Source organism: Pithys albifrons, chromosome 7 (genome assembly GCF_047495875.1).
Source record: "Pithys albifrons albifrons isolate INPA30051 chromosome 7, PitAlb_v1, whole genome shotgun sequence".
Lineage (NCBI taxonomy): Eukaryota > Metazoa > Chordata > Aves > Passeriformes > Thamnophilidae > Pithys > Pithys albifrons.
Window position 1 is genome coordinate 23,270,603 of NC_092464.1, and position 26,300 is coordinate 23,296,902.

Sequence of the window (26,300 nt, forward strand, 5' to 3'; positions counted from 1 at the left end):
AAGGAAAGGGTATCACTTGACTAGAGCTGAAGACCCCCACTGCAGCACATGAAAGGTGTATCCTCTACTGAATAACAGTCCTTCAAAAGCTTGCAACCTCATTTGTAAGACAGCAAATTCAGAGTGGTAGAGGAAATAATTCACTTGGCAAATTCAACAGGAGATTAATAGCAGACCTAGTTTTGGAACTTTGATCCTGTAACACAGCTGTGTCCTACACACATAGTCCTGTGGTTTTATGGAATTTAAGTTTACCTCAAGAACAGAGTTTGTTGAACTGTGTCTTCACAGCAAAATAATTTGTCCTCAATCAAAAGATAAATCCTCTCTATATTGTCTACTTTTTAAACATATTTCTTAGCATTTGTAAAACTTAAAATTCAATAATCTCAGAAGTAAGGCCTTGGTGTCTCAAATATTATCTGTTACCAATGGAAGATGTAGAGGTGATAAAAATATAAGGCCGTTTGGGGCAGAAAACTGTTAGGTAAATATTTTCACAGTTGATTGCAGGCTTTTGAGGATGGACATTTGCCTTTTGGCAAGAGCAGCAGAATCCCTGTACTCAAATTTGCACAATGTAGCTTTCATCCCAAGTTTTAAAAACTTCATTTTGAAGGAGTTGCACAGTGAGCAAAAGGAGTGTTGTGATACAATCTTTAGAACAGTGATCCAACAAATGGCATGTGACCTAAGCTTATAATTTACAGACTAAGTTGCCCAATTTAAGTGTGTTCTCTGTACATTAGTCATTCAAACCACAAGCAAAAAAACTTAAATATCACTTAAGCTACAATAAAAATAAATGGGAAAGGGGTGTTGTTGGTTTTTTAAATAAGCTTAAAAACTTTGAATACATACAACTTCAGTTACTATATGGGCACCAAGCCAAAAAAAACCCCATAATCCGGTTTCCTCAGTATTAACTTCATGCAGGCATATAAGCATTGTCAGTACAATTAATCTCAGATGCTTAATAGCAAATCTTGTTCCATCCAGTGTAAGCCCAGGTACAAAACAAAATGTTCACAGAAACGAATGTTTAATTAGAATATGGAAAGGCCAGTAAAATGGTTCAAGGTGTGTGAAAAGGTGTGTGTACATGGATGGATGGCAAGTGTCAAACACCAGGTCCAAGGCTGGCAGCTGCATTGTCACTCAGGGGAAGGCACTATAAATGTCCTACAGGTCCTGCCTTTGTATGCCCTGTGTTCCTGTAATCACAGCTCGAGATGTTATGGACATCAAAGGAGTCATACCTTTTTCTAAATTAGAGTCCCTTGCTATGCTAGGCAATGTTTTTGCCATAATTTTTGAGTTGCATTCAGGATGAATTTCTACTAAATGCAGAGTGTGGGTGGGTATTTGTGTGTATACACAAATACAAAATATGTGGTATTGTGTATTTTCCCTTTGATGGAAAGAGAACTCTATAATGTATGTGCATGTTAAACATAACATGCATCTTATTTCTGAAGAAGGCAGGTATGAATGGGAGTGATGTAGAATGCAAGCTGGAGAGAATGAAAATAAGAACTGTGTTGCTTACAGAGACATAAAGCCTTCTGTATTGTTTCTGTTACCAATCATTACTTTTCCTATAAAAGCCGTCTGGAGCTTCAAACAACCATCTTAGCATTTAATAAATTTATTCACATATTCAAATATTCAAATGTTTGAATCACAGTGGTAAATTGTTTGTTAATGAAAAGTGAGGTTGGTGTCAACAGTGCCTGCAAAGACTTGGGATATGTGCATATCCAAAGTTAGGTATGTGCAACTTGTCCAAAGTGTATCCACATCCTATTAAGGGAGGGAAAAGCGAGCAGCCCAAGAGGTGTGTGTGTCATACACGAATCCCAGCTCTCAACTAAGCTTCCCACACCTCGCTGTTTGCAACGAGACCATACCCATATACCCTTACTCTTCTGTCCCTGCCTTTATTACTTTTTTGCATTAGTTTGTGCAGAGAAAAGGTTCCTTTTCCCCTCTTCCCTGCTGCCAGCCTGCCCCGGGCAGGACTGTCCTGTCGGGGGTTTGTCATGGTGGTCTCCTGTGGTGGGTTTTTCATGGTTAGACCTTACGATCGACCAGGCTCTCCCTCCCAGCTCCCCAGCACGTGGAGCCGCCGAGCCTCTGCCCTGCGCGGGCACGGAGAAATGATTTTGTTGCCGAGGTGGCGCTCACAGGTAACAACACAGGTCACAGCCCACGAAATGGCTTTCCAGGCAAGGCGGAGGGAGCGCCCAACTCCAGCCCCGCTCCCGAGCGGCGCCCGGGGCAGGGCCGGGAGAGAGGGGGCGGTGCCGCGCTGCCATGGCAACGGGCCGCGCCGTGAATGAGCTCCCGGGTCGCACCAAGAACTCCCTCCCGACCCGCACCATGAACTCCCGGGTCGCACCGTGAGCTCTCGGGCCGCGCCATGAGCTCCCGGGCAGCTGCCGGTCCCCTCGCCCAGCGGGCGGCCTCCCGCACCCCGCGCAGCGTCGGGGAGCGGCGCGGGAACGCCTCGGACACCGCCCAGGTGAGCTGTCCCTTGGGCAGGGGTCACCCCCGGCCAGGAGCCCTGCCCTGCCCCGGCTTCCCTTGGCGTGGCTTGGCTTGGCCGCTTCGTCGGGCTGAGAACAAGCCTCGGTCTGTGCTGCGCACACAGCCTGGGTTACCCGTCCCTGAGTAGATTCATGTTGGTTCAACGCGGCTTTTTCACATTCTAAGGTTTAAGCACCCTGGAAGCAAAATCGGGGAGGGGGGAGGGGAAAGATTTTAAAGTGTGACTTTTTCAGGATACACAGTTACGATCAGTGAATTTGGATCACGTCATCAAACTACTCGAAAGTTCGAACTCAGTAAGTAACCCGGTACCTCCTTGTCTCAGGTACACACGTGGTAATGGGCACAGACAAATGTTTTTTAGCAGTTGCTTTAGTGCCTGCCCTGAATAAATCCAGGGGGATTATTATGTCCAGCACAGATGGCTGAAGCTGCAGAGCACAAAGCTGAGTATTTGTTCAGGTATTTGAATACTTATAAAGATGGGCATTGTAATAGAAAATGGTATCAATTCTGGTTTTATATTAAAACATGCACATATTTATAGGGAGAGATAAAACTTCCCTCAGGCACTTTAAAAAAAACCAACAAAGACAAGTGTCTGCATTTAAAAACTAGACATGCAAAATTTTTAGCTTATCTGAGAGTTTTAGATTACTGAAGCCCATAGATGAGAAACAGAAAATACATACAACCTTATTGAAAGTGTGTCAAGAATTTATGTAGCTGCCGAAGTTAAACTGCAAACCATTCTCCAGGGAGGTGATTTTAAATTAAGGAGAAATATACAAAATTCAGTGTTGAGAAATAAATGTGACTACCTGTGTACACAGGAGAGCAGCTTCTTATGGGCTTCCACAGACTATTTTTGGTCTCCACAAGATAATTTGGCAGATTAAATTCACTAAGCCATCAGTTAATTTTGATCAAAAAAAACAGATAATTTTTGTTCTTAAAACAAGAACTTGATTAAACCTATCACATTTTAAGTTAATGTCCCATAAAGAAGTAGTTCATGTCTTTTTCCTTCCCCCTTCCTTGTTTTGATACAGAGCTGTTAGAATAAACTTATTGACCAAATTAAAATGTGCTGGGTGAGACTGTTTGCTGCTTCTATAGAAAGCATAAGATATGTGATAAAATGCCCATAGGATTCTGTCCTTGTAGATTTCTGGAACAGCTTCGTTGCCTGCCTCAAGTGGCAGGTGCTCAGAAGCGCTTCAATGAACGCTGCATGTCACTGACACACCCTGACATATCCTCACCTCAGTTGTTTCAGCTTTGCATTTGAAGGCTGTTTCCTGGTGGTGCAGAGCGCTCTAAGCTGCTTAGATTTCCATGTATACACATTTCTGTCTTGTGTGACATAGGTTTGGGTTTCTGAGTTGCTTTACACAGAATCCCAAAGAATTTAAGCAAAAGAGCCCACATATTTGAACAAGAATTTTTAAAAGCTTCTTCAGTTACAAGAGAACAGACTTCATACTTAGAAATGAGGCTTGATCAAGGAGTTAATTCTGCTGCAAAGCCCTTCCAGAATTTCATTGTCTTGTGATTTTTTTTAAATTTGGTTTCCACTTTCATTTAAACTTAAAAGGGGATAAACATAATCATTTAATATTCTAAGGCAAACTGCAATTAAAACCTCCCTTTCATTCTTCTATTTAAGAAAGATTTGGAAAAAGAGCAGCTGAAAACTCTCAAGAAAGTAGCCAAGCATTTTGAAAATGGGTTTGTATCCTTTTGACCACTGTAGAATTCTGAAATCATGGTGTTTTATGTATGTTAATACTCTGACTTTTCAGCAGAGCTTGGAGAACAGGGATGGTTCACATGCATTCTCATCACTGGCCTCCTTGTGCACACACAGCCAAAGTTGTTAGGTTGGCAAGATTGTTGGATACTGGATTCATATGCCACAGGTTTAACAGAGGGATCTCACCTGTACAGTGGTTGAAAGTGTTCAAAATGTAATTGTCGTACTTTCTACTCAGAGCACACAAGCGTAGTAATTGTCACTACTTAAGAAGCAGCAGGTAAAATAGCAATGGCTTCCAGTAAGGAGACATTTAAAAAAAAATTGAAGTCAGCCTAATTTCTCTGAAGCAAATTTACAGTACAAATCAAAAGACTTCCAACAGTCAGAAGTACTATGGAGAGTGTGGGCATATGGAAAAATGTGGTTAATCTCATATAGTTCAGCTACCTGCACAGTGGTTTAAACTATCACATTACCTCACAACTGAGTGTGACAAAGTACTTACAGGCAGTTTTCTAAAAGTCAGTGGATTGGTAGTAGCTTCTCAGTCTCTCTTCAGTTTTGATTTTGTGCATCTTCACTAGATTAGATAGTATTTATTTGGGTCCAGATTTTCAAATGTCACTTGGTTGCTTGGGACTAGAGCAGAAAACAATTCAAATGCTGCAAAGCTGTCTCAGAATTTAGGTACCTTTTTACATCACAGTCTCTGATTTACCTTTCATCCTATAGTTTTAGAAATTTAGTGCTGGAGTTCCAGTGAGTTCAGCTGAGAAGACACCTAAATCAGATTTGCAAAAGTTGTACTTGTGTAAAAGTAAGACTGCTTTGAAAGGCCTCAGTAGTGACTCACATGCCTCTTTTAGACATCTAACTTTGAAAGCATTGGTCTTGTTTTTTCTTGGTCATGTCATTGAAGTATGTTGAATACAATTTTCGGCTTTCTCTTCTGATTCATAGCAGTACAGACAATCTGATTTCCTTAATTTTACATTGAAAGCCCCTTAAGGATTTAGAACAGATCATGAGAATTCTTGACCTGTGTGCAGGAAAAGTGAAGGAACAAGAAGTTTTCACTGAGCCTTTATGTGAACTCATTAAATTATCTGGGTAAGTACTTCAGCCCCAATTTTAGAGATTTAAACACTGCTTATTAACCTGTTTATACATTTTTAAGGCAACTGACATATCCATACAGCATCTATCTACAAAGCACCAGTATCTGCAAGGTATCCATTATATCACCTTTCCTTGTTAGGAACTGTGTTTTCCTTGTGTCCAGTTTCTGTTGACTTGAACGAGGGACTCAATTTAGCACTTCAGTGTCTGCAGAGCTACCTGTTACATCATCCAAAACTGTCTTGTGCTTGGCCTCAACTTGCTTGAAAGCAAAGTTCCCCAAGGGGTCTAATTGCCTAAGTCATTCTGGGACTGTTGGCCTCAAAAGATTCAACAGCCAAGTTGTGCTGAGGTATGTTCTGTTTCAAACAAGCTCCCTAAGTGAGTTTAAAAACCTGGGGTGACACAAAGACACTTCATACCTGAAAGTAAGCTTTACAAAATGACAAGCCCTACTGCAGAAGAGAACAAACCACATAAACTGCAGAATTTATATTTACTTTAAAAATGTATTGCATGAACTTTTAGGGATCTTCATGTTCATATTGTATTTTAAATAATCTTTAGAATAGAATTTAGGTGTTATGCACACTTATCAGTAGCTTTCTCCTGTTCAATAATTCAGTAAAATTACTTATGGTATGCTTATACAGTTACTCCAGTATTTAATGACAAGTAAAGAGAACAAGTAAGAAAAAAATAATGTTGGATAGAAAATTAGTGGCATGGTAAAACAGATACTCAGATACATTTTTATGTAGCTTCCTGTGGGCTGTTAGGTTTAATAAACATAGAACTTCTCAACTGAATCTTTAGTTCCCTAGAGGATCATCAGTTGTACTGCTGTTCTTTGCTGCCACACAGTGGAGAATGAGAAGGTATATCACGGAGTTCCATTTTCTTCAGCGTTTAGTGGAAGCATGACAAAATTGAGAATGAGTGTAAAAAGTCAGTAAAATGTAGCTGTGAGACTTTTCATCTGTTAGAGCAATTCAGCAATAATTGTGGTTTCTGCAGTGAATATATTTTGGAAAATTGCACCCTTGGGTTTTGCTTTAATTTCTGTACTATGGAAATTCCACCACAATTCACTGCTATTTCATATGACAGAGAAGTCTATAACTGGAGGCAGAGACTGTTTTTTACAGTCTTGTTTAAGCTCCTGTAGTAAAATATTCCACTCTTTCCTAACTGCTTCTGTTTACCAGCCTTCTTTCCAATATTTTTTTCAATGTCCGTTTCTCCCTCCCCCACCTCTCCCTACATTTCTTCCATTATTTGCTCTCTGCTTTATTTTTCTCTGGCAGTGTTTACAGAGGTAAACCTACTGGAAAGCTGCTTCTACAGTGTGCACTGCAGGGACCTCAGCACAATATTGTAATGTTTACTGTTAGTATTTCGAAAATATTACTGGATATTTCTTAACACTCTGTTTTCAAAAATAAATTTGTTGTTGGGCTATTTGGAGACAGTTTATTGGTTTTACTTTTATCCATTTCAAGAAGTCTTGCCCAGAGGTATGATCTGTTTTTTTCCACCTCTCTACGCATCTGTGCATAACCTTGCTCTGCAATAGTCTGAGAATGCCTAGGTTACAGGATTTAGTCTTCCACATTTAAATTTGTTTACATTTGTTTGTTCAGCATTTCTTGTTGCATTATATATGAATTATGAAAATGTTATCTATGGACATGTACCACTAATTGCCAATATGTAATTGCCAGGTTATGAAACCGAAACTCTCAGTGTAGAATCAGCATTGCAATGTATTCATTGTCCTTATTTGCAAAAATTATCAAGGAAGAAGAGAAAAGCTGTTGATCTTTTCTTGTGACTTGATTAAAGCACAGTCGTAATATTTTTAACTTTCATTTTGCAGGTTACCATTTCAAAAAAAAAAATCATCTGATGAAGTAAACTATTCCACTGGAGTTGCACAATACATTGCAAAGCTGGGTGAGTGTAACCTGATATGCCACAATAAAATTATTATTATTATTATTATTCCACAGCAAAATCAACTGTATGATTAGCATGATTTTAATTTCTTGTTATCTCCTTAGTAAATGTAGGTAATTTCTTTAATTATTCCTTCAGTCCTCTGTGCTTTTTAGTATTAGAAACCATTCTCACTTTGCTGTACAGCTAACCTGAAATTAGATAGCAGAATTACCTATTTACCAGTGTCAAAAGCTACTTGAGATAACTATCAGTACAGCTGAAGAACTAAACCTGTATATAGATCTGAGAAATTGGAGTATTACTGTAAACACTGAAACCTGGGATAAGAGGAACATGTATCCTTCCTGCTTCTTTAAAACCAAATGGAAGATACAAGTGAGAAACAGTAATTCCTGACTCTCAGGTCAAACCTTCAAAACCCAAAATCCTGAGACCTGTCATGTAGAAAGGCAAAATACAAGGCAGTTTAGTGCCATGCCTTACTATGAGTACTAATTTCTGGCTTCAGAAATATGTTTTAAGAGTGCTGTTGAAGTAAAGGTGTCAAAGTCATGTATTAATATCACTGGACCTGTAAATACCAAAATATCTTTTACAACCTTTTTACATCTTTTTGCACGTTACGTTTGTGATTTAAAAAAAACCAACACTGTAAGCACTGTAGGTCAAAAAGGATTCAGAATAGAGCAGGAGTGATATATCATCTCACTTACTAGTAATATTTAAATGGTACAAAGCTAGCAGGCTGTTACACATGAAAAAAATATTATCCTTGAAACGGGTAAAAAGTATTTTTAGAAGTCCTTATTTTCATAGATTCGAGTAGGCAGCAGAATGACCACCTTGTTTCAGGTAGATACAGGTTCTCCTTAGAGTTACTTGTCCAAAAAGACACTAAAATCTGAAAGGTTTCTTATATTATCCACACTAGGCACTGATAGCTGTTAATAGAATTCTCTTTATCTTGTGAAAAAAAGATCTCTTTCTGTTCTCCCTTTATTTCATAACTGCTAGCAGAAAAGTTTTTGACATGGTAATGATGACAATAGTTTAGTAGCTTTCTTTAGATTCCACGACTTCTGGAATAACTTACAGTGTCTTATTAAGTGTCTATAGCCATAAAGCAGAGAAGGTAACTTTTTGATTAAACTTACGCTACTCCTTCAAGATGCCCTTTTCCACTTCAGTGTGTGAGTCTCTGTCCCTTCAATATTTTATAATCAAAATTTGCATTAAGTTACAGATTTGTAAGGGTATGACCAAAGGAAATACTAAGTGCTGGAAAGAGAAGTGTTAAGAATATTTTCTAAAAAAATTATGAAGTTTGTAAATTACATTTTTTTTTCTGTTTCTGACAGGTTATTTGATGGCAGTACCAAGCTCTCAAGTTAGAATACAAATCTGTAAGTGTGTTATTAGCTTTTATAAAATGAACACACCAGGAAAACTACTTTCAGGTAAAGCACAGTATTTTTATTTTTCTAATGACGCCAGATACTTTGAAATGCCTATTTTAGTTAGCTATGGATTAATGTTTCTATATAACTGGTTACTGTATCTCAAATATATAGCATTGGCAAATCTGTTATTAACATGTTTTTATACAAATACATACTCAAAATCTGAAAACAGTTCATCAGTGTACAAGGAACTATTTATTACACTTTCGGAATTAAATAGCATCCAAAAAATGTGAAGTGCTTACAAGTTCTCTGAAATGTGGGTAATGAGGGTAAAAAGAATAGTTAGGATCAGCATTATAAGAAGTGAAATGTAGTTTTCAACTTTGTATATGTAGCCTGGAGAGCAGCAGCTCTGATTTCACTTGTGTTGTTTGCGAGGGATAGATCTGAGCCCATCTAAATTTGATTGAGTTCAAATCATATGGACACATTCGAGCGTAGGCTTTGAATAAATTTTGTGTCTTGTCTCTGCAGAAAGAAGGTACATATGATCTTAGGCATGATCCTTTGGTATTTTAGGTAGGCATGCAAATTGTCAGCAGAATCGTTATTCCTTTGACCCTTAGGATGGTGCCAGAGTCTGTTATCAGGCAAAGTCAGTCGTGGATCCCCTCCCAGAGGGGCACAGGATTGTGTGTTCTGAGAGAGCACTAGATTTATAGGCAGCCAAGCCTCAGGTGAACATTGTCACTGAGTAGTGGATCCCGAGCACAAGTCAGGGGCAAGCTTGATGTGAGTGTGCTCCCCTGCTGTGTTCCTACAGCATTGCACTGATTCCTGTGCTCTTGCTAGTTTTCATTTATTTTAGGAGGCCTAAACAAACTTCAGCTGGTAAAGCCCTAACAAGATTCTAGAAATACGAAATTGTCCAAATCTGGTTTTACCTTTTAAACAAGGCTCAAATTGTGCAAGCAGCTATGTATATGTTTAGTTTTGTATCTGTAAATAATTCCATCAGGATAAGTGATCGTTAAATATTGAGAGATTTTATTCTTCTTCAGATTTAGAAAAAAAAAGTTATCACGAAATGAAGAATGTGTTTCAATCTTGTTTTTTTAAGTCAAATTTTTTATATCTAAGTATATATGTAAATCTTGCCAAGTTTAATCTTGCAGGGTTCTCTTATCTATAGAGTAATATCGACTTGGAGCCTATCAGAGTTTATGCTTAGTTACAACTCATTGCACCATGTGCATTATCTGTATCAATCCTGTATTTCATGACATTTGACATACGTATATTTAAGCTGTTTAAGATAAACTTTACTTTCACGGGATACCATGGATAAATATAAACTTATTTTCTCAATGCTTCCCCTTCCCCCATAATTCAGCCAAAAGTAAAAACAGGAATACATTAGAAAGTCAAGCTTACAAATCAAAGATTTGATTCATGTGTTTTAAGTGAGATGATGATAGAAGGCATTAATTCTTTAGTGAACAGGGTACAGAAGAGAACTAGGTCGTGCACCAACAACTTATTGCATGACTGAGGAAAGTTTTTTGCCTCTCTATAAGCCTGCTTTTGCTTTCATTCTGTAAATTCTAAGAAGTAATTCATTTGTTTGTATAGCATTTAAGTCTGAGGGTGAGTCTGTTGGATATGCTTTAGGCACTACTCAGATGTAAGAAAAGCAGTTTCTATTGTGTATTGGATTATTTTTTTAAGTGCTTTAGAACTAAGGAAATACGATACATGGTTCTCAGTCCTTTCTTGAGAAAAGATGAATATTTTATGAAGTAATTTTGTGAAATTTTGAGTATTTACTGCATTATAGCTAAAGTTATTTTATGTGCAGGTTACCAGCCAACAAGTGCAAATTATAAAATCCAGATGGCTGAATTCGCAGGATTAGCACAAATTCTTGTTTCTTCCCTGGCATCAGTTGAAAATCAACTTACTGAGAAGTTGTGGGTACTTAAAGCTCTGCAGTATCTCTCCATCTCTGGTTAGTACAAACTGCTCTTTGAACAATCTCATTACCACTGATCTTAGACGAGTTGTTCACTGAACATGCTAAAACAATTACTGACCTACGGAGAATTAATTATTTGGATTTTTATAATTTCAGGAGTAAATTGCAGACTAATGATGAAGGCACAAGCAGCCAGCAGGCTCTGTTTGTATCTAAATGGTGCTGATCCCTCAGGACAGCTGGTGTTCCGCTCCTCAGATATCCTATGGAACCTACTAGAAAACGCCTCAAAAGAAGAAGTTATTAAGCAGCTCAGTAGCTTGGAATGTATACAGTAAGTACAGGGAAGAATTTTATGAATTAGTAGTGTAATTTTGGAGACATCTAAAGCATTGCTATTTGGTAGCATTTTGTTTGAAATTAATTGAGAGAAAATGCAAATGGAAAATGGAGGTCTCATTATATCCTCATTAAGTTTTCAGTATGAACACAGTTGTTGCTGTTATAGGGCAAGAACAAGGTGCTCTGCTGCATATTGCAGGAGAAATAGTTCTGTCATTGCTTTGTATGATGAAAAAGTTCATTGCAGCATTTTCAAGCTCACATGTTAGGCTCAACAGGCCAGTATTCCTTCACTGTTGAAATGCTTATGTTATAAAATTAGCAGGCAATTCTATGCTATGATATACAAAGGTTATTTGTAGATCTTCTGATGGAGGAAATAACAAGTCTCCCTTACTGCGTTCCACTGTTTTAACTATTCAAGTTAGACCATTTCTTCTGAATAATCATTGAACAACGTCCAGTTCCATGCTTGAGTAAATATTATGTCCTTCCATTAATTATGACACAAATAGTGAAAGGTGCAATTTGTAATACACCTTGCATATATACTTAAATTGGGTGTCTAGTGGTACACATAAGAATCAGTTTCATAATAAAGCTTTAAGTTATTTCTCTTCCAGTTACACCTTAAGGCTTTGAAAAGTAGGATGCTGAATGAGGATTGATATACATAGAGCTATCTAACATCAGAGTATGAAAGAAAAAGGTAAAATGCATCTTATTTTCTTTTAAGTGCTTTGAAAGAAGTATTTGTAGATGTCCTGCATGGTTTCCGGCACTGTGATCATCAGCTACGGAATGACCTCTTGGTGATTGCTGTGTTACTGTCTGAAAACGTGGCAGTACCTATGATTGTAAGTATTTATAGTTATATTCCAGAGACTGTCCTATGTTAGTATATTGCTCAGTGTTTTTCCCTGTTAGGGTTCTAGTATTTGTTCTGTTGTGTCTCCAGTGCTTTCCTCTTTCTTGGATTTGCTAAGCAAGAAAATGTTTTTCTTTCTGCAATTACCTTTATTTCAAAGAGACTTCAAATCTGTAGGTCATTAGCCCATAGTACTGACATCAACCTTATTTGATACTTAGAAAATTACACTAATGCTTTTTATGTGCAAAAGTTAATGTTAATTCTTGTATTCTTGTACAGATTCTCAGATGTGCCATTTTGTTACAATGAGTTTTGCGCTAAATCTCATTGGTTGTTTGAAGATTTAAGAGTACAGTCTATATTCATATGACCCAAATTCAGTGTGTTCTTCATAGTCAGGAACAAGAAGGGTCATCCAAAAATCAGCTCAGAAATTTCAGACGCTGAGAAAATAATTACTTAGGTCCAGTTAATAGGAGGCACATAAATTCTTTTTAAGACTAGATCACATAATGCCCTATCATGACTTGCCTGAAATGTAGATGACTCATTCTTCTGTAATATTCCAGAATTTTGGAGACACCTGCAGAGAAGTTAACTTTTTATAGATGTTACTATTCCCTTCCTCTTTTGTTTTACAGTTGAGGTTCAGAACTTTAAATGAAGTTGTGACATACATACTGAATAATTAAGCAAGCAAATTCCTGTAGATTTGTTGGGTGTTAAGGAATGTGTTACTTTTTACCTGAGTGGAAGTTTTCCAGTTGGCTGTATTACTAAACAGATTTTATAATCTGTAAGGAAGATTACAGATTTTTCATTCAAGCTTTCCATTTAACAAATGTCTATTATGCTATTGCAGCAACATATTATTCTGACAGTTAAAATCATTTGGATGGGTGCTAACTTCCAGAGCTAGGCCTAACAAACCTGAGCCCAGCTTTTTGTGGATGCTGCTGTGAAACTAGAACCGCTTGATTCTGTTGGGATGTCTCCATAGTCTTCTGTGAGCTCTGCTTTGCTCCTGTTGGGAACAGGTGGAAAGTTCAGTGGTGGCTTTGCCGTAGTACTGAGGCCAAGCTAATGTATTTTGTTGCTCAGGAAGAGCAATGTCCTGGTAACCATGGTTTCTAATCACCTCAGAAAGAAAGCTCTTTTGCCTCTAGGGTACTGCATAAATGCGTTCTGGCCTTGGTCCTGTCCATAGTTATATCAAACATTGCTGTCCTTCTGTTAGCTTTCTCTAAGAGCTATGAATGACAAGATTTTATTTTCTGAACATTGAATATATGATATTTGTAAATGCATGTTGCCCATATATGCGGTTTTCATATGTTTACTTGTAAGTGCACTGAAGTTGAAGTGCATTAGTATGCACAGCTGAAGCCACAAAATTATATGTACTGATGACCCTGATGTAAAAACATGCAAAAATGCATTTTGAAAACCACAGTTCTCACAGTACTGAGAATAGTTTTCTGTTGTGGTAGATTATAACAGTGAATACATGTGTTTGGGACTTCCCCATGGAAGTTCAGACTTGTACTGCATAGAACATAGGTTTAACTAATTGCACTCTTAGGGCTGTAGTTATTATTGTACAATGTCCAAATAGTTGATCTTTTCTTTGATAAAATTCTGTTTATTCTGCCATAGGATACATTAAACTCCATGTTCTGCAGAACAAAAGCAAAACTGAAATCATAAGTCTTAATTTTCTTGCAATTTAATTTAATTAATGTATGTTTTTTGAATGCCTATTAGGAAAGTGGATTTGCAAAGCTCTTAATAGTACTTGCAACATTTACTGAAGGTAAGAGATTTCATACTACATAATTACACTATTTTTGCTTTTGATTATGATTTTTTGTAACTCATCTACAATTTCCTTCATAGTTAAAATTCCCAATGCCTTGGTGAAAGGTCTTAAACTTACCTACTCTTACGAGGACTTTGAGATGAAGAAGTTACTATTTAATGTAATAAGAGTCTTATCTAAACATCCATCTGCTGTACAGGTAAGATGTAACAGAACAGAAGATAGAGAAAGTGGGGGAGAAAAATGGACAAGGGAATCACCTGAATATTACTTAGCTGTCCATCTGGCATAGTCCAGTACACTGAAATCAGGTGTTCTCTAAATCAAGAATTCATACATAGCTTAGACCAAGTCCTATTGTTTGAAAGCAGCATACAATTTCTGTTTTAGAGAAGTTACAAATCCAGACCATGCTAGGAAAATACTGACAAGTGACTGCAAACTGTTATTGAAATACACCTGAAGAACATAATAAAGTTTAACAAACCTTAGTCTGTGGGAAAACTACAGAATATAAAGACAGTTTGCCTGTACTTCTAGTGTTCATGACATACTTTCTCAATAAAAAGATAATTTTCATAGTGTAGGATGTGAAACCTGTAAGCTATCTCTCTTTCTATTTGTCTTGATTCTGCAGCTCCTCAGTGAAAATGATGTGATGCCAGCTTTGCTTTATTATGTAAAACCAAATCAAAAGCCTGGATTTCATGACTGGTCTGCTGCCCAGTATGAAGAATTACAGCTTCATGCAATTGCTGTTTTAGCTTCAGTGGCTCCTGTGTTAGTAGGCAAATATTTGTCCTGCCAAGCAAATACTCTTCTCCTTGTGTTTCTAGAATGGTGTATAGGCCAAGGTCAGTAGGTGCTCATGGCTTTCACACATAGGTAGCCTCAAAACACAGTTCAACTGAACTTAATTTCTTTGACAGAAAGGAAAAATATAAAACTCACAAAGACAGAATGATTCTTTTTCAACAGGTCACCTTTTTTTCTTTATTTTACTGAAGGATAAGCTGGTGCCCCTTCTCCTGTGTACCACTATATTGATATTCCTTCAGCTATATGGGTAGCCAAACACCTCTGCTGCCTGTGTTTTAACCCAGTCAGATACTTCTGTTGTGGCAACAAGTCCAACCAGTAATTCCTGCCATGAGGCAGGACATGTTAACTCAGAACTGTACGTAGTAAGATTTCCAGACTTTCAGACTAAAGCTGGCTTGTGACCGTCAGATAAGAGTATGGGCTAAGCAAGAAGATAACTAACTTCACTCAAGTTTAGTGACTGGATTGCTGAGGATACATATTTTTCATCATAAAATTGATGTTTTCCTAGGAAGAAATTTTTATTTGAGTCAAATGTAGATTAAAAGGTTAATTTTAAATGTCATACTAAAGAAAATGCTTGGAGTTTTTGCAGACTGCTCATTAACCTAGGAAGGTTAAAAGATGTGTAATAATTTTAAATATTCACCAAAATCATAACTTTATAGCCCTACACAGAAAGGCTTATTACTAGGTGGTTTTAAACAAGAAATTTTTGTAACTTTAAGGGGTTTTTTGCATGTTTGTAGCTTACACTGATAATTGTTACGATTTTTGTTTGTTTTTTTCCTGAACACATTATTATTCTGAACATACACTGTGCCAAATCCAATATTCATTGTGATTCCTCCACGGATCCTTTCTTTGGTCAAGGTAGCAGTTTCCATGGAACAGGTGGTCGTGGCAACCAACTTGCACAAATGCGCTACAGCCTGAGAGTGCTGAGATCTGTTGTGTCCCTTTATGATGATGCTGTGAAGCTTAATTTGTGTGACCAGGGAGCAATTATCCAGCTACTGGGTAAAGCACAGTTTGTATTGCTGTACTTCACTTAGTGCATTTCTGTTGAAACTAGGAATGTTTGTGCTTTTTTATATGCTATGCTTTTACTGTGTTACTCCTTTGACTGCGGAAAAACTGAAAAACCTCTAACAATTAATCCAAGATGTAACTGATTTTATTTGTAATTGTTTTACATTGCAACACACATTGAATGAATTAAGCAAAACAGACAGCTTTAAGAGTCCAGGTGTTTAATTTCAGACAGAAAGCTGCCCCTTCTACCTTTATGATACTGCATTTGTCTTATCTTGTGTTTTAATTGTGGTCATCCCTGGGAACTCCAGCCATGAATATTTTCCTATCTAAGTCCATTATGGTGCACTTTCCACAACTCATCTTCAGAGTATAAAAAAATTAATAACAATGTACCTCTATATGAACAACATGAAGAACAAGACAAGAATAAGTGTTCAACCCCTGCTCCTGAAATTTTAGAGCATTTTCTTGTTCAGTAACACATACCTGCTGTTAAGTTTGGGCTTAAGTTCAATACAAACTGGTTTAAGTTATTTTCTTACAATAATAAAAAGTTTCCAGTACACCAAAAGAGTCATTACTGAAAGAAACAAAACAGGAAAGATTCTTTGGAGTTCAAAGGGTATGTTCTTATAGAAAGCCTAGAAATAAAGTGTTTTATAGCCTCAGTTGAACGCTAGTGAAATCTCTGTGGAAGTTTAGTGAAAGCAAAATTAACACTATACCTTACATATCAGATTCAAGTAACTTTTCTTACTTTAGGGGATTTTTTTGTTTGAATGTCCTCTTTCTTATAGTGGTTCCAAGGCTGATTTTCTCAGCAATGGTGGTATTTTATGTCTCTCCTACATTTCCACTGTCAGCGCAAATGTTTGTGAGCTGTACAGTAGAGCAAAACAATATGTTTGTTGCCTTTTTGTGATCCCTGAATTCACATCAGTTCTCTGAATCCCTTGCACAAGCACAATACAAGGGGCAGCACAGAGACGGAATAAGAGAGAAGTTAGTGCGAGCTGCATTTAAAACTGTCACCAAGAGTAAAGGCCATGAAACTACAGCATCAGAGTGCAGCACTTCTGTAACTTACCATAAAACACAGGAGATAAAACTGAACAGGACAAGTGGGTTACTTTAAAAATATCTTAGTGTAAATTTGAGGTTTTTAAAAAGCAGCAGCTGTAATAGAATTCTGATTTGTCTATAGGACATTTGCATAAATAAAATACATTATTTTACAGACATCCTAAAGTATGCAACAAACAAATCTAAAGAAGATGTCATTCTACTGGAAATCCAAACTGATACAGTATTTATTTTGTCTGTTCTCTGTGAAAATGATCTCCACAGAAAGGTATGTATCTTTTTACTGTATACTGTGCAGAAAACGTGAAAACATATTTTCATTCAAGTTATACTGATTGGTTTTTTAATTCTAAAGCGGATGTCAGCTGTAGTTCACTGATAACATGTCAGGTCTGGTAACTGGTTTCTCTGACAGCTAAAGGGCAAAAGTGCTCAGAAATCCCCTAAGAAGTGTTGAACCTATCTGATTGCTAATTTACATGATTTTGAAATATATATATGGAAGTGTGTTAACAAATGAGTTTAGCACTTTGGAAAAACTGAAAATCTGTTTCTTATGCATATCCTGCTCTAACAAGTTGGCCAAATTTCTTAAAATATAAATATTTACATTTCCCAGTTTCCATTGTATTTCCTTACATATTTCCTATTTAGTAATTATTGTTTAAAACCCATGTTGCTTTAATTAACGTTTCAACAGGAACTCTTCAGCTATGAAGGCATTGATATGCTTATCCCATTCCTTCAGATGGATCCAAAGAAGTTATATAGTGGATTAGGCTACAATTGTCTCCTCTTCAGTGCACTCGACTGCTTGTGGTTAGTAAAGTATTTTAGCAGCAGTAACTCTGAAAAATGTCAAGTCTTGTAATTTTTAGGCCTGCAATACTATATCCTTTCTCTGCACATATAGACCTTTCTTCTATTTATAATTTACAAAAATCCTTCATAAAATTTGACTAACAAAAATTATACGAACGAAATGGAATATTCTGCATGTAAGGTTTTCTAAGTAAGGATTCAGTATGACAGCCTAACTCTCCACACAGAGTGGCCTCCTGATGTGCAGTTACTCAAGACCTTCTAAGATAGATATATGGTTAGATCTGTAAATAACTTCAGAGAAGTAAAACAAAGGCAAGGAAAGACCAATATTAGCAAAAAACCTATGTAAGCATAAGAAGTGTTTGTAAACTGGCTACGTTGGGCTAGAAATATTTTGAAGATTGCTATTAGAAAATGCCAGGATATAGGAGGATAATAAAAAGTTGATTTGTTTCCAAGCACAGGTTGGTAAATAGATTGAAAACCAAATGTTTGCTGGGAGAAAAGACTGATACAGGAGATCCCTTTCGTTTCTCTTTAAATGACCATAACTGAGGAAATAAGAGAAGGAAGCAATAACAACATGAATAGTGACTTTATGATGACTTTAAAGAAGCAATAACAAGAATGCTGCCTTTATAATAATTTTAAACTGGGAGAAGCAAACTGTTGCCAAAAAATACCAGTCTTGCTTGTTTTACCCCCTAGATTTTGCTGACAGAAATATTCACATAGCCCTGCAATAAACTAGATCTAGCTAATTTTAGCATCTCATACTGAGGTAATTTTAGTTCCAGTATATATTCTAGTCTAATTCACTGTCAACCTGCCAAGTTTCTTGGATACAACGAAGGTGTGCCACCTGCAGGAGAAGAAAGGGCAGTCAAGCAGGATATGTTTAGTTACACATTGTAAATGAAAAGGCATGTGAAACATGATTTTTCTACTCCCTGAAGGTATGAAGCATACTTCATACCAAATATATTTATGGCATTCAATAGAATAAACGAGATTCTTGTAGAATGTTCTAAAGCATATAAGTGTTTCTACACAGTGAAATTACTTCTGTTTAGGTCCTGTGTCGTTGGATGTTACATTGCAGAGGATCATTTTCTTGAAAAACAAGGCATTTTTCTCCTTCTGGATTTGTTGGCAGTAGGTATTTTTATTATTGTTTTTATAGAATGAAAGTAGGAAAACAACATGGAAACCTGCATTACTTTTGTTACAGAATCTCCTAAGACTATTATAATACTCACAAAATAAATTGGTGTATTTAATTCCTAAAGACAGACCCAGAGACCTGCACAAAAACAATTGTATAATTTTCCATGGGTTTTGGTGTGTTTTACAGAGGGAGTTTTCAATTTAACAAAATTATACTATTTTTGAAAACTCTAGCTATGCTCTTACTTTGGATGAATCACTGTTTAGAAAAGCACCTCAGTTCTGTGCTTCATGTTGAAGTTGGTAAGAGCAGGATTAGTATACACCTCATGGCTTTAAAAGTTTTTATGTTTAAAGTTACTTTGTGTATATATTTTGTATGTGTAGCTACTTCTGTGGTATTGGACATAGAGCTGGCACAGACATTTCACCTTTTACAAAATAAAAAGGCACCTTTCTTGGTTTATTCCCTTATTCTCACTGGTTGTACTGTCAGCCCTTGATGTCCTTAAAGTGCAAGGCTGCAGAGCCTTAGACTCACAGAGTCAGAATGGCCTGGGTTGGAAGGGACGTTAAATATCATCCTGTTCCAACCTCCCTGCCATGGCCAGGGGCACCTTCCCTTAGATCAGGTTGCTCAAAGCCCCATCCAGCCTGGCCTTGAACATTTCCAGTGATGGAGCATCCCAAACTCCTCTGGGCAACCTGTTGCAGTGTCTCACCAGCCTCACAGTGAAGAACTTCTTCCTAGTACCTAATCTAAATCTCCCCTCTTTCATTTTAAAGCCTTTCCCTCCTCTCAGCTGCTGCTAAAAGATCTGACCACAAACCAGAAGAGATGCTGAGTGGTACAGCTCTGCCACTGCCTTCAGAGTCTATTTCTTAAAACAATAAATCTTGGTAGCAGTACATTCTCCAGCACATGAGCCTGGAGGCACATGCATAAACCCTGCTATGTAATTCTGCACACAGGAATGTGCATCTTACATGATCTACACTCATTCCCCTCGTGTTCCCTGATTTATGGAGCTTTACATAGCAGGATTCTAGAAACTTGAAAGATTTACAAGTTTATACACGAGCTTTATGCAAATAGTAGTGATGAAAAGCTTGCAGTTACATGATTACACAATTTACCTGAAGGTAGATATCACTGTGGTTTGGACAGTTTGAAACTTTTGTTTCCTTGTCCCTTGACCAAGTTAAAGGAAAGAAACCTATGCAATATAATTCTTGGAATCTTGGTTGACTTTTGTGATAACGCTAAAACTACTTTGGACATCAATACCTGGCGAGGAGAGAAAGATCAAACAGCAGCTAACCTTCTCATACAGTTATGGAGACAGGAGGAGCTGGAGCTGGGAGTCAGACGTGATAAATACGGAAGAATTGTTGGTAAGTTTTAGATGTATGTGAAACTGTAGTTCCACTGATTAAGTAAAACAATGATAGTATTTGTTTTTTTAGTCTGAATCTTAATGAAAGGAAATTATAGCATTTATAATTTTACACTGTAATTCTTACTAAACCCAAAATATCTTCTATTTAATTTTATTTTGTATTTCATTTCATTTATTCATTTATTTTCCTTTCATTCTAGCCACTATATGGCATTTTCTACATCAACTGGGAATGAATAAGATACTGAACAGAACTATGACCAGCTCTTCTAATGCTGGACAGTTAAACTACTTAATTTCTTCAACAAGAGGCATTATGTTTTGTTGTATGTTGTAAAAAGAAGAGAGTGCTGTTCTCCCAAATTTTTATTCAATGCCAGTTAAAATTTCATGGCCCAAATAATGTTCAAATTTCTGACCAAACTATCAAAATGATTCATGATGTACACAAAGTAAGATGGATTTCCTCTAAGCTTGGGAACATACTACCTCTTCATTCTTCTGCTCTGGTTTTGTGTTTTGAAAATATTAGACATGAAGAGACCTATTGCTGGCCGCTTCCAGAGAGAGCAAAAGGTCCTTCCCATGCCTGCCAACTGTCCCAGCTTTGCCATCCTGGAAATTTCCGAGAACATGCGGGCAAAACTTTATTCATTGTTTTGCAAGCTAGGTAAGACTCATGAATTGCCTTGGTGGTGTCTTAATTGTCGTTAAACTGAACTTGTTCAGTGGTGATCAGTAAAGTCATTATGAAAATGGTCAAAGGAAACTTTGTGATACATCATCAACACTGTTATTAATACCTACTTGCTCCTTCTGTTCTTAAAGGTTCCTATTGATGGAGATTTCAGTGTTTCACCACTACTTTGCTGCCCCTACCATTAGGAAGAGGTTTTGTTGAACTAAATCTGAAATTTTCTTGAAACTCTCTATAATTTTTTTCCCCACACACGATATCTCTTTCACATATTTTAGCACTTTTAAGTTTATTTTCCTAGATTTAGAAAGACATTATGCAGTGATCTAATGTGCTGGTTTAAAGGCGAACCAGCAGGGGAAATGAACTCACCACGAGAGAGATTATAAGTCAGAGCTAAAATTTAATAATAATATTACAATAAAAACACTGACACAAAAGGGAAATTGCTTTCAACTCACAAAAACCCAGCAGTATAACCCAGTGTCCTGGGGCACAAACCCAAGGGGGTTTGTTTGCCCTTGTCCTGAGACCCCTGTGGCTCCCCCAAGTCCAGAGCAAAAGGAAATGAAAAACCTGTTGGTGCAGGTGAGGGCTGTGGTCTGGGCAAGAGCGGGGATCTCCTCCTGTCAAGGTCCTGCTGCTCCTCTGGATCCAACGAGAAGTTCCCAAGGTCTTCTTACCCACCCCTTATGTACCCTCAGGGAGCACTCAGTCCCTCCCCCTGGGCGGGGACTCACACAATAGGTGATTAACTCTGGAGCCAGGGGGTATTGAACTGTTGATGGCCCCTTAGCAGCCACGCCCCCTCGGGCTGGGTGGAAGGTGATAATGACTCCTCTGCAGCTGCTGCTAATGGCCCATTGTCCTTGGGGAATGAATAGAGGAGGTAGAATACACAGCTTTGATCACCCCCACACAGTGTTAGCTGGTCCCTCCTGCTGAACTAGGACATCTAATTTTCTAACATAACTTCTAATTATTCTTTTTTTTTCTGGAGTCTTTCCAATTGATTCAAATTTTTCTTGATCTGTATTGTCCCAAAACTGAACCCAGAACTCCAGCAGAAGCCTCACAGCCAGAGTTACTCATCTTGTAAATAAACGTTCTGACATTAATGTAACAATTGCTGTATTGATAGTAGAATGATATTGTTTGCTTTATTGACTTAGAATCTTGTATAGTCATTTGCCATCCTGGATTTGTACAGATGGCTGTTCCTACAGTTAAAATTTTTATTTTGTCCTTACAGAATTAAATTCTGTGTGTTTAGATAATTTTTCAGATTGGCAAGATTAAGTTGAATTTTAATCTTTTTCTCCAAAGTGCTGCAGTCCTTCCTAATTCTTTGTTTTTTTGCACACTGAATAGGAATACTCATTCTATCCTTGTCTTAAACCTATATTAAAATCAAGATAAGTGATAAATTCTTCCACATCTGTAAATTTTTTTTATCTGCATGTAGGCAAAAGTTTGGTCTTAGTTTTTGCTAATTCATTTGGATATTAATTTGTTTCACTGTTCCTATTTAGCTGCATAAACATGATTTGTCTGTTTGTTTCAGGTGTTTTTCAGGAACTGAACTGAATCAATATTCTCTGGCTTGTACTTACTCCCTTTTAAAAATAAGCCTTATTTTTGTTTTTTTTTTTCACATTCGTCCTCCACAGGTTAAAAGATGATCAGTAATTGTTCTGAGATTGCTTCAACCAGTTCCCTGGGTAATCCAGAGAATGAACTGGTTTGAAAACGTCCTTAGTTTCACTGATAATCTATAGCTAGTGTCTCCTGTTTTGTAACCCAGGTTCTTACTAATTTTTATTAGCATTAATTATGTTAAATGTTGGATCTCAGCTGAATTCTTTGCTGAGACAAAAAGCACGAGATTTTCTTTCTGCTTTCTCCTATATTCACACGTACCTTTTATGTTAGTTATATACATTGTAATGTCTCCTGTGAAGTACTGAAATGACATGAAAACAGATAATAAAATATAATATGGAAATACCTTTGTAGTCTTTTCTCAGCATGTTGCTCTTACTGTTAGGCTCTGTAACATCCTGTAACATGGTGATCCAGAAAAGCAGTGGTAAATGGTCTTTACTTACAGTATTTCTTAGCTTCAAAACATGATGTAATTATACCCTATACAGATGCTACATTCCCAGTTAGAACACAGATGGTATGATGCAGTCTAGAAAAAGATTTGATAGAATATAGAGATTTTTTTTTTCTTATCAAAGTACAATTAACATTCAGTATGAAAAAAAAAGGAAAAAAAATTAGGCATAGTCTCAGTAACCATACTTCTCTATCTTATTCTTTTACACGTACTGGAAACATATTTTAAAAAGACGGAGTTATGATGCTCAAGGCATTATGCTGAAGACACAAGATACCCTCATTGCACAGCTGTGAAACAAAGCACTATTATATTTTTCCTGTTGTCTGCTTCATAGTTAAAGCAGACTCTGTTTGTGCTGAGCTGCTGCTTTAGAAACCATGACCTGTAGACTCAGATGTTTGGTTGTTAACAGAAGATCCAACCCTTGCCACAAAAGTGTAGCAAATGAGTACTATCCCAGCCTTCCACGTGATTGGAAGGTCAACAGAGCAACTCATAAGTAAAGATTTTAGTGTAGAGAGAATTTATTATGGAGAAAACAAGGGTTTTCTATCAGCAAAAGGCTGCTCAGGATCAAGAATCACTGACTGGTATATGTATGATGAAGATTTTGCATGTGATTATATGATAAGATGTCTTTTGTTAAAATGTTATATTTTAAGATAAATTCATCATACTGTTAATGCAGAAATTACATCATTCTTTTAGGCTTTGAAAATTTACCTGGCTTGTCTGCTGAGGATTTTGTTACACTTGCTGTCATACGACGTTATATGGACTTTAAAGTGAGTATTTTTCAAGAAAATATTACTACTGTATCTGAATTTCCAAAAATAAAACAGGTATATGTCAGGATACGACAAACAAATAATCCTTCAAAAGATGTCCCCTATGTCACAACTCACCCACAGTTTCACAGAGTATAAACCAGTATTTAACCATCAAAGGAAACAATCCCACCTCCAGCACTGCAACAATCCCGAGACTCTTCCTTTACTGCTTTAAATCTTTGTGACTGCACAGAAAATAAGACTAGAAGGTAATGCTAGTTAAAAGCACTAGGAGTAAGAAATTGGGGCAGGACTGGAGAGTAGGAAAGTAGGGCTGCCTCTTTGTGCAGTAAGGTCAGTTCAGGGGGTCACTATTAAAAATTACATTAAATACACACTCTGATAAGTTTTTGTGTGTTTTTCCCATCTTTATTCTCACGTACAGTAACCATCCACCCATGCATCAATCCTTCTTGTGAAAAGTTAAGAAGGATGAGCCTATAGGAAACTAGAACAGGATAACAAGCATTGTAGGAGTCATCCTGCTCAAAAAGCCCTTTATGCCAATGTTTTGCTTAGGACTGAAGTCTGTGAAAGCTTGGAGTGTTCAGGAACTAGCAAGACTTGATCTTTGGTTGATAATTCCAACTTATGTTACTGTCTTATGTTGCAGTTTGCTCTGATAATGTCTGAAATTGAAGATTTTAAGAAGCAGGCAGTTGGATGCAACACTTCATTCTTGTAATTTAGTATCTTAGAGTTATCTGTATGTCTTCTGAATTTCTGTACTTATCAACATTACTCCTCTGTGGAATCAAGCTTGGGTATGGGATGGCTTAGGGAGCAAATTCATTCATGAATGAATTTGGCATAGCATTAGTCAAGTCAAACCTGAATAATTGAAACTGAGAAATGAGAATAATATCAAATAGTGTGGTGTATGTTTCACACACAGGTTGGAGAAGTTTGGAGTGAAATATGTGCAGAACTAGAAGAAGAATTCAGACCTGTTACCCCAGATGAGGAAGCCTTGAAAGCTCTTTCAAAGGTATCCGAAGATACTGCAAGAGCAGTTAATGTTCTACAGACTGAACTCCTTGAAACTCAACTCCACCAAGAAATCCAAGAAGAGAAAAAAATATATAAAAAAGTAAGACAAGGAATATTTAAATAAGTAAAGCCTGTAAAAGGGTTTTTGTGCATTTATATGCAGATTTTCCTGTTATATGATGTTGAGAATTTTAAATGTCTACATGGCTTGGAAATGGTGTAATCTGTCTCAGAAGCAAAATTTTAGCTTTAAATTAAACTAGGTTAACCTCAGTCCTCCCAAAGTGTATAATTTTCTCAATATTTAGGGAGTAATGTGAAAAAAATTAAGCTGTATCATCAGTGATTCATTAGCAATGATGTAAGGAGAAATTACCATTATGTGACTATAGAGTTGCACCTGTGTTCATCTGTACCTATTACAACTACGTCTGCTTCTGAAAATGAAATATAAGCCCCCATTATAACCTCCCTTGGGTGAATATTCACAGAGCTTCATTACTTCAGAAAACAGGGCTTTGTGCTTCCCAGGATGCTGAGGATGAGCAGACTGAGATATTTTCCATAAGGCAAGCATTTGGCATTTTTGCTCATCTGTTGTCTCATCCTCTCCTGCTTTCTGGAAAGTAAGACCAGTTGGTCCAGTTGTCTAAAATTTCATGCTAGTGCTTTTGAGGCATTGTGGCGATTGCACTTTTGTTACCTGAACTGATTCTATGTCTGTTACAGCTTTGAGATTAAGAATACACAGAAAGTATTCCTGAAAGACCTGGGCGTCTTCCAACATAATTGTCCAACACTTGTGTTGGAAGAGAGGAAAATGAGTTTGTGCAGAGAAAGTGAGCCTCTTTTTGTTTTTAAAGGCAGTGCATAAATGAAGTTTCGAAGGACAAGTATTTTACTCCATGTTATCATCCACTCTTGGGTGAGAAGGGATGAGCTAATGTAGCCAGAGGGGCAGAGGTGAACATACTTCTCAAACAGCACAAGCAAAGAATTCTGAAAAACTCATGAGAATAGGATTGTGTTGCATCTTGTAAATCTCATTTGTATTACAGATCCAAGCTACGCGTAAGCAGAGAGAAATGATAAATAAATCCTGGGAAAATTTCTTGATTCGGACATCAAACTATGAGGCATTGAAGGTAAGAAGTCTGATGGAGCAGAAAAATTATATTCATGGTGTAGTTATATTAATTACCAAGTTTCAAAGACATTTCTTAATGACTTATTCGGTTATTCAAGTAGAAGTTAGATTAAATTTTATATTCAGACAGACATAGAAGAAGTAACCATAAGATGTATTTGCAAAGTTACACAATCTTTGATTCTTCTACTCTTCTGATTACAATCACAAATTGATTTTCTTCTAGCATTATTTGTGCTTTTTGAAAAAAACATTAAAAATATTGGAGTCCTGGTTTGGCAATCAGACTAATTTGTAAAACAAATGAAATCAGACTTAAACGAAGCTTTGGCAGTTAACTTAATTTTTCCTCATTTCCCAAAGAAGATTAAAACAA

At 37.0% G+C, this 26,300-nt stretch overlaps 1 protein-coding gene across 7 annotated transcripts in view; it reads left to right on the forward strand.

The window, feature by feature from the left end:
* Positions 1 to 2,245: 2,245 nt before the first annotated feature.
* CFAP69 (cilia and flagella associated protein 69) overlaps positions 2,246 to 26,300 on the forward strand; it is a 28,701-nt gene continuing 4,646 nt past the window's right edge. Inside the window, exons 1-21 of one of the 7 annotated variants that reach the window (XM_071560620.1) lie at positions 2,246 to 2,524; positions 2,784 to 2,846; positions 4,220 to 4,285; positions 5,310 to 5,419; positions 7,308 to 7,384; positions 8,749 to 8,847; positions 10,652 to 10,801; positions 10,925 to 11,102; positions 11,847 to 11,967; positions 13,746 to 13,794; positions 13,878 to 13,999; positions 14,438 to 14,654; positions 15,496 to 15,642; positions 16,899 to 17,011; positions 17,444 to 17,562; positions 18,642 to 18,723; positions 19,938 to 20,130; positions 20,668 to 20,805; positions 23,666 to 23,742; positions 24,683 to 24,877; positions 25,836 to 25,922. In XM_071560620.1, the coding sequence (XP_071416721.1) occupies positions 2,423 to 2,524; positions 2,784 to 2,846; positions 4,220 to 4,285; positions 5,310 to 5,419; positions 7,308 to 7,384; positions 8,749 to 8,847; positions 10,652 to 10,801; positions 10,925 to 11,102; positions 11,847 to 11,967; positions 13,746 to 13,794; positions 13,878 to 13,999; positions 14,438 to 14,654; positions 15,496 to 15,642; positions 16,899 to 17,011; positions 17,444 to 17,562; positions 18,642 to 18,723; positions 19,938 to 20,130; positions 20,668 to 20,805; positions 23,666 to 23,742; positions 24,683 to 24,877; positions 25,836 to 25,922 (2,505 nt within the window). In that variant the 5' untranslated portion in view covers positions 2,246 to 2,422. Of the gene's footprint in view, positions 2,525 to 2,760; positions 2,847 to 4,219; positions 4,286 to 5,269; positions 5,420 to 7,307; positions 7,385 to 8,748; positions 8,848 to 9,348; positions 9,373 to 10,651; positions 10,802 to 10,924; positions 11,103 to 11,846; positions 11,968 to 13,745; positions 13,795 to 13,877; positions 14,000 to 14,437; positions 14,655 to 15,495; positions 15,643 to 16,898; positions 17,012 to 17,443; positions 17,563 to 18,641; positions 18,724 to 19,937; positions 20,131 to 20,667; positions 20,806 to 23,665; positions 23,743 to 24,682; positions 24,878 to 25,835; positions 25,923 to 26,300 lie in introns of those variants that run through there. The other 6 variants (XM_071560624.1, XM_071560623.1, XM_071560622.1 and 3 more) reach the window with 6 other exon arrangements.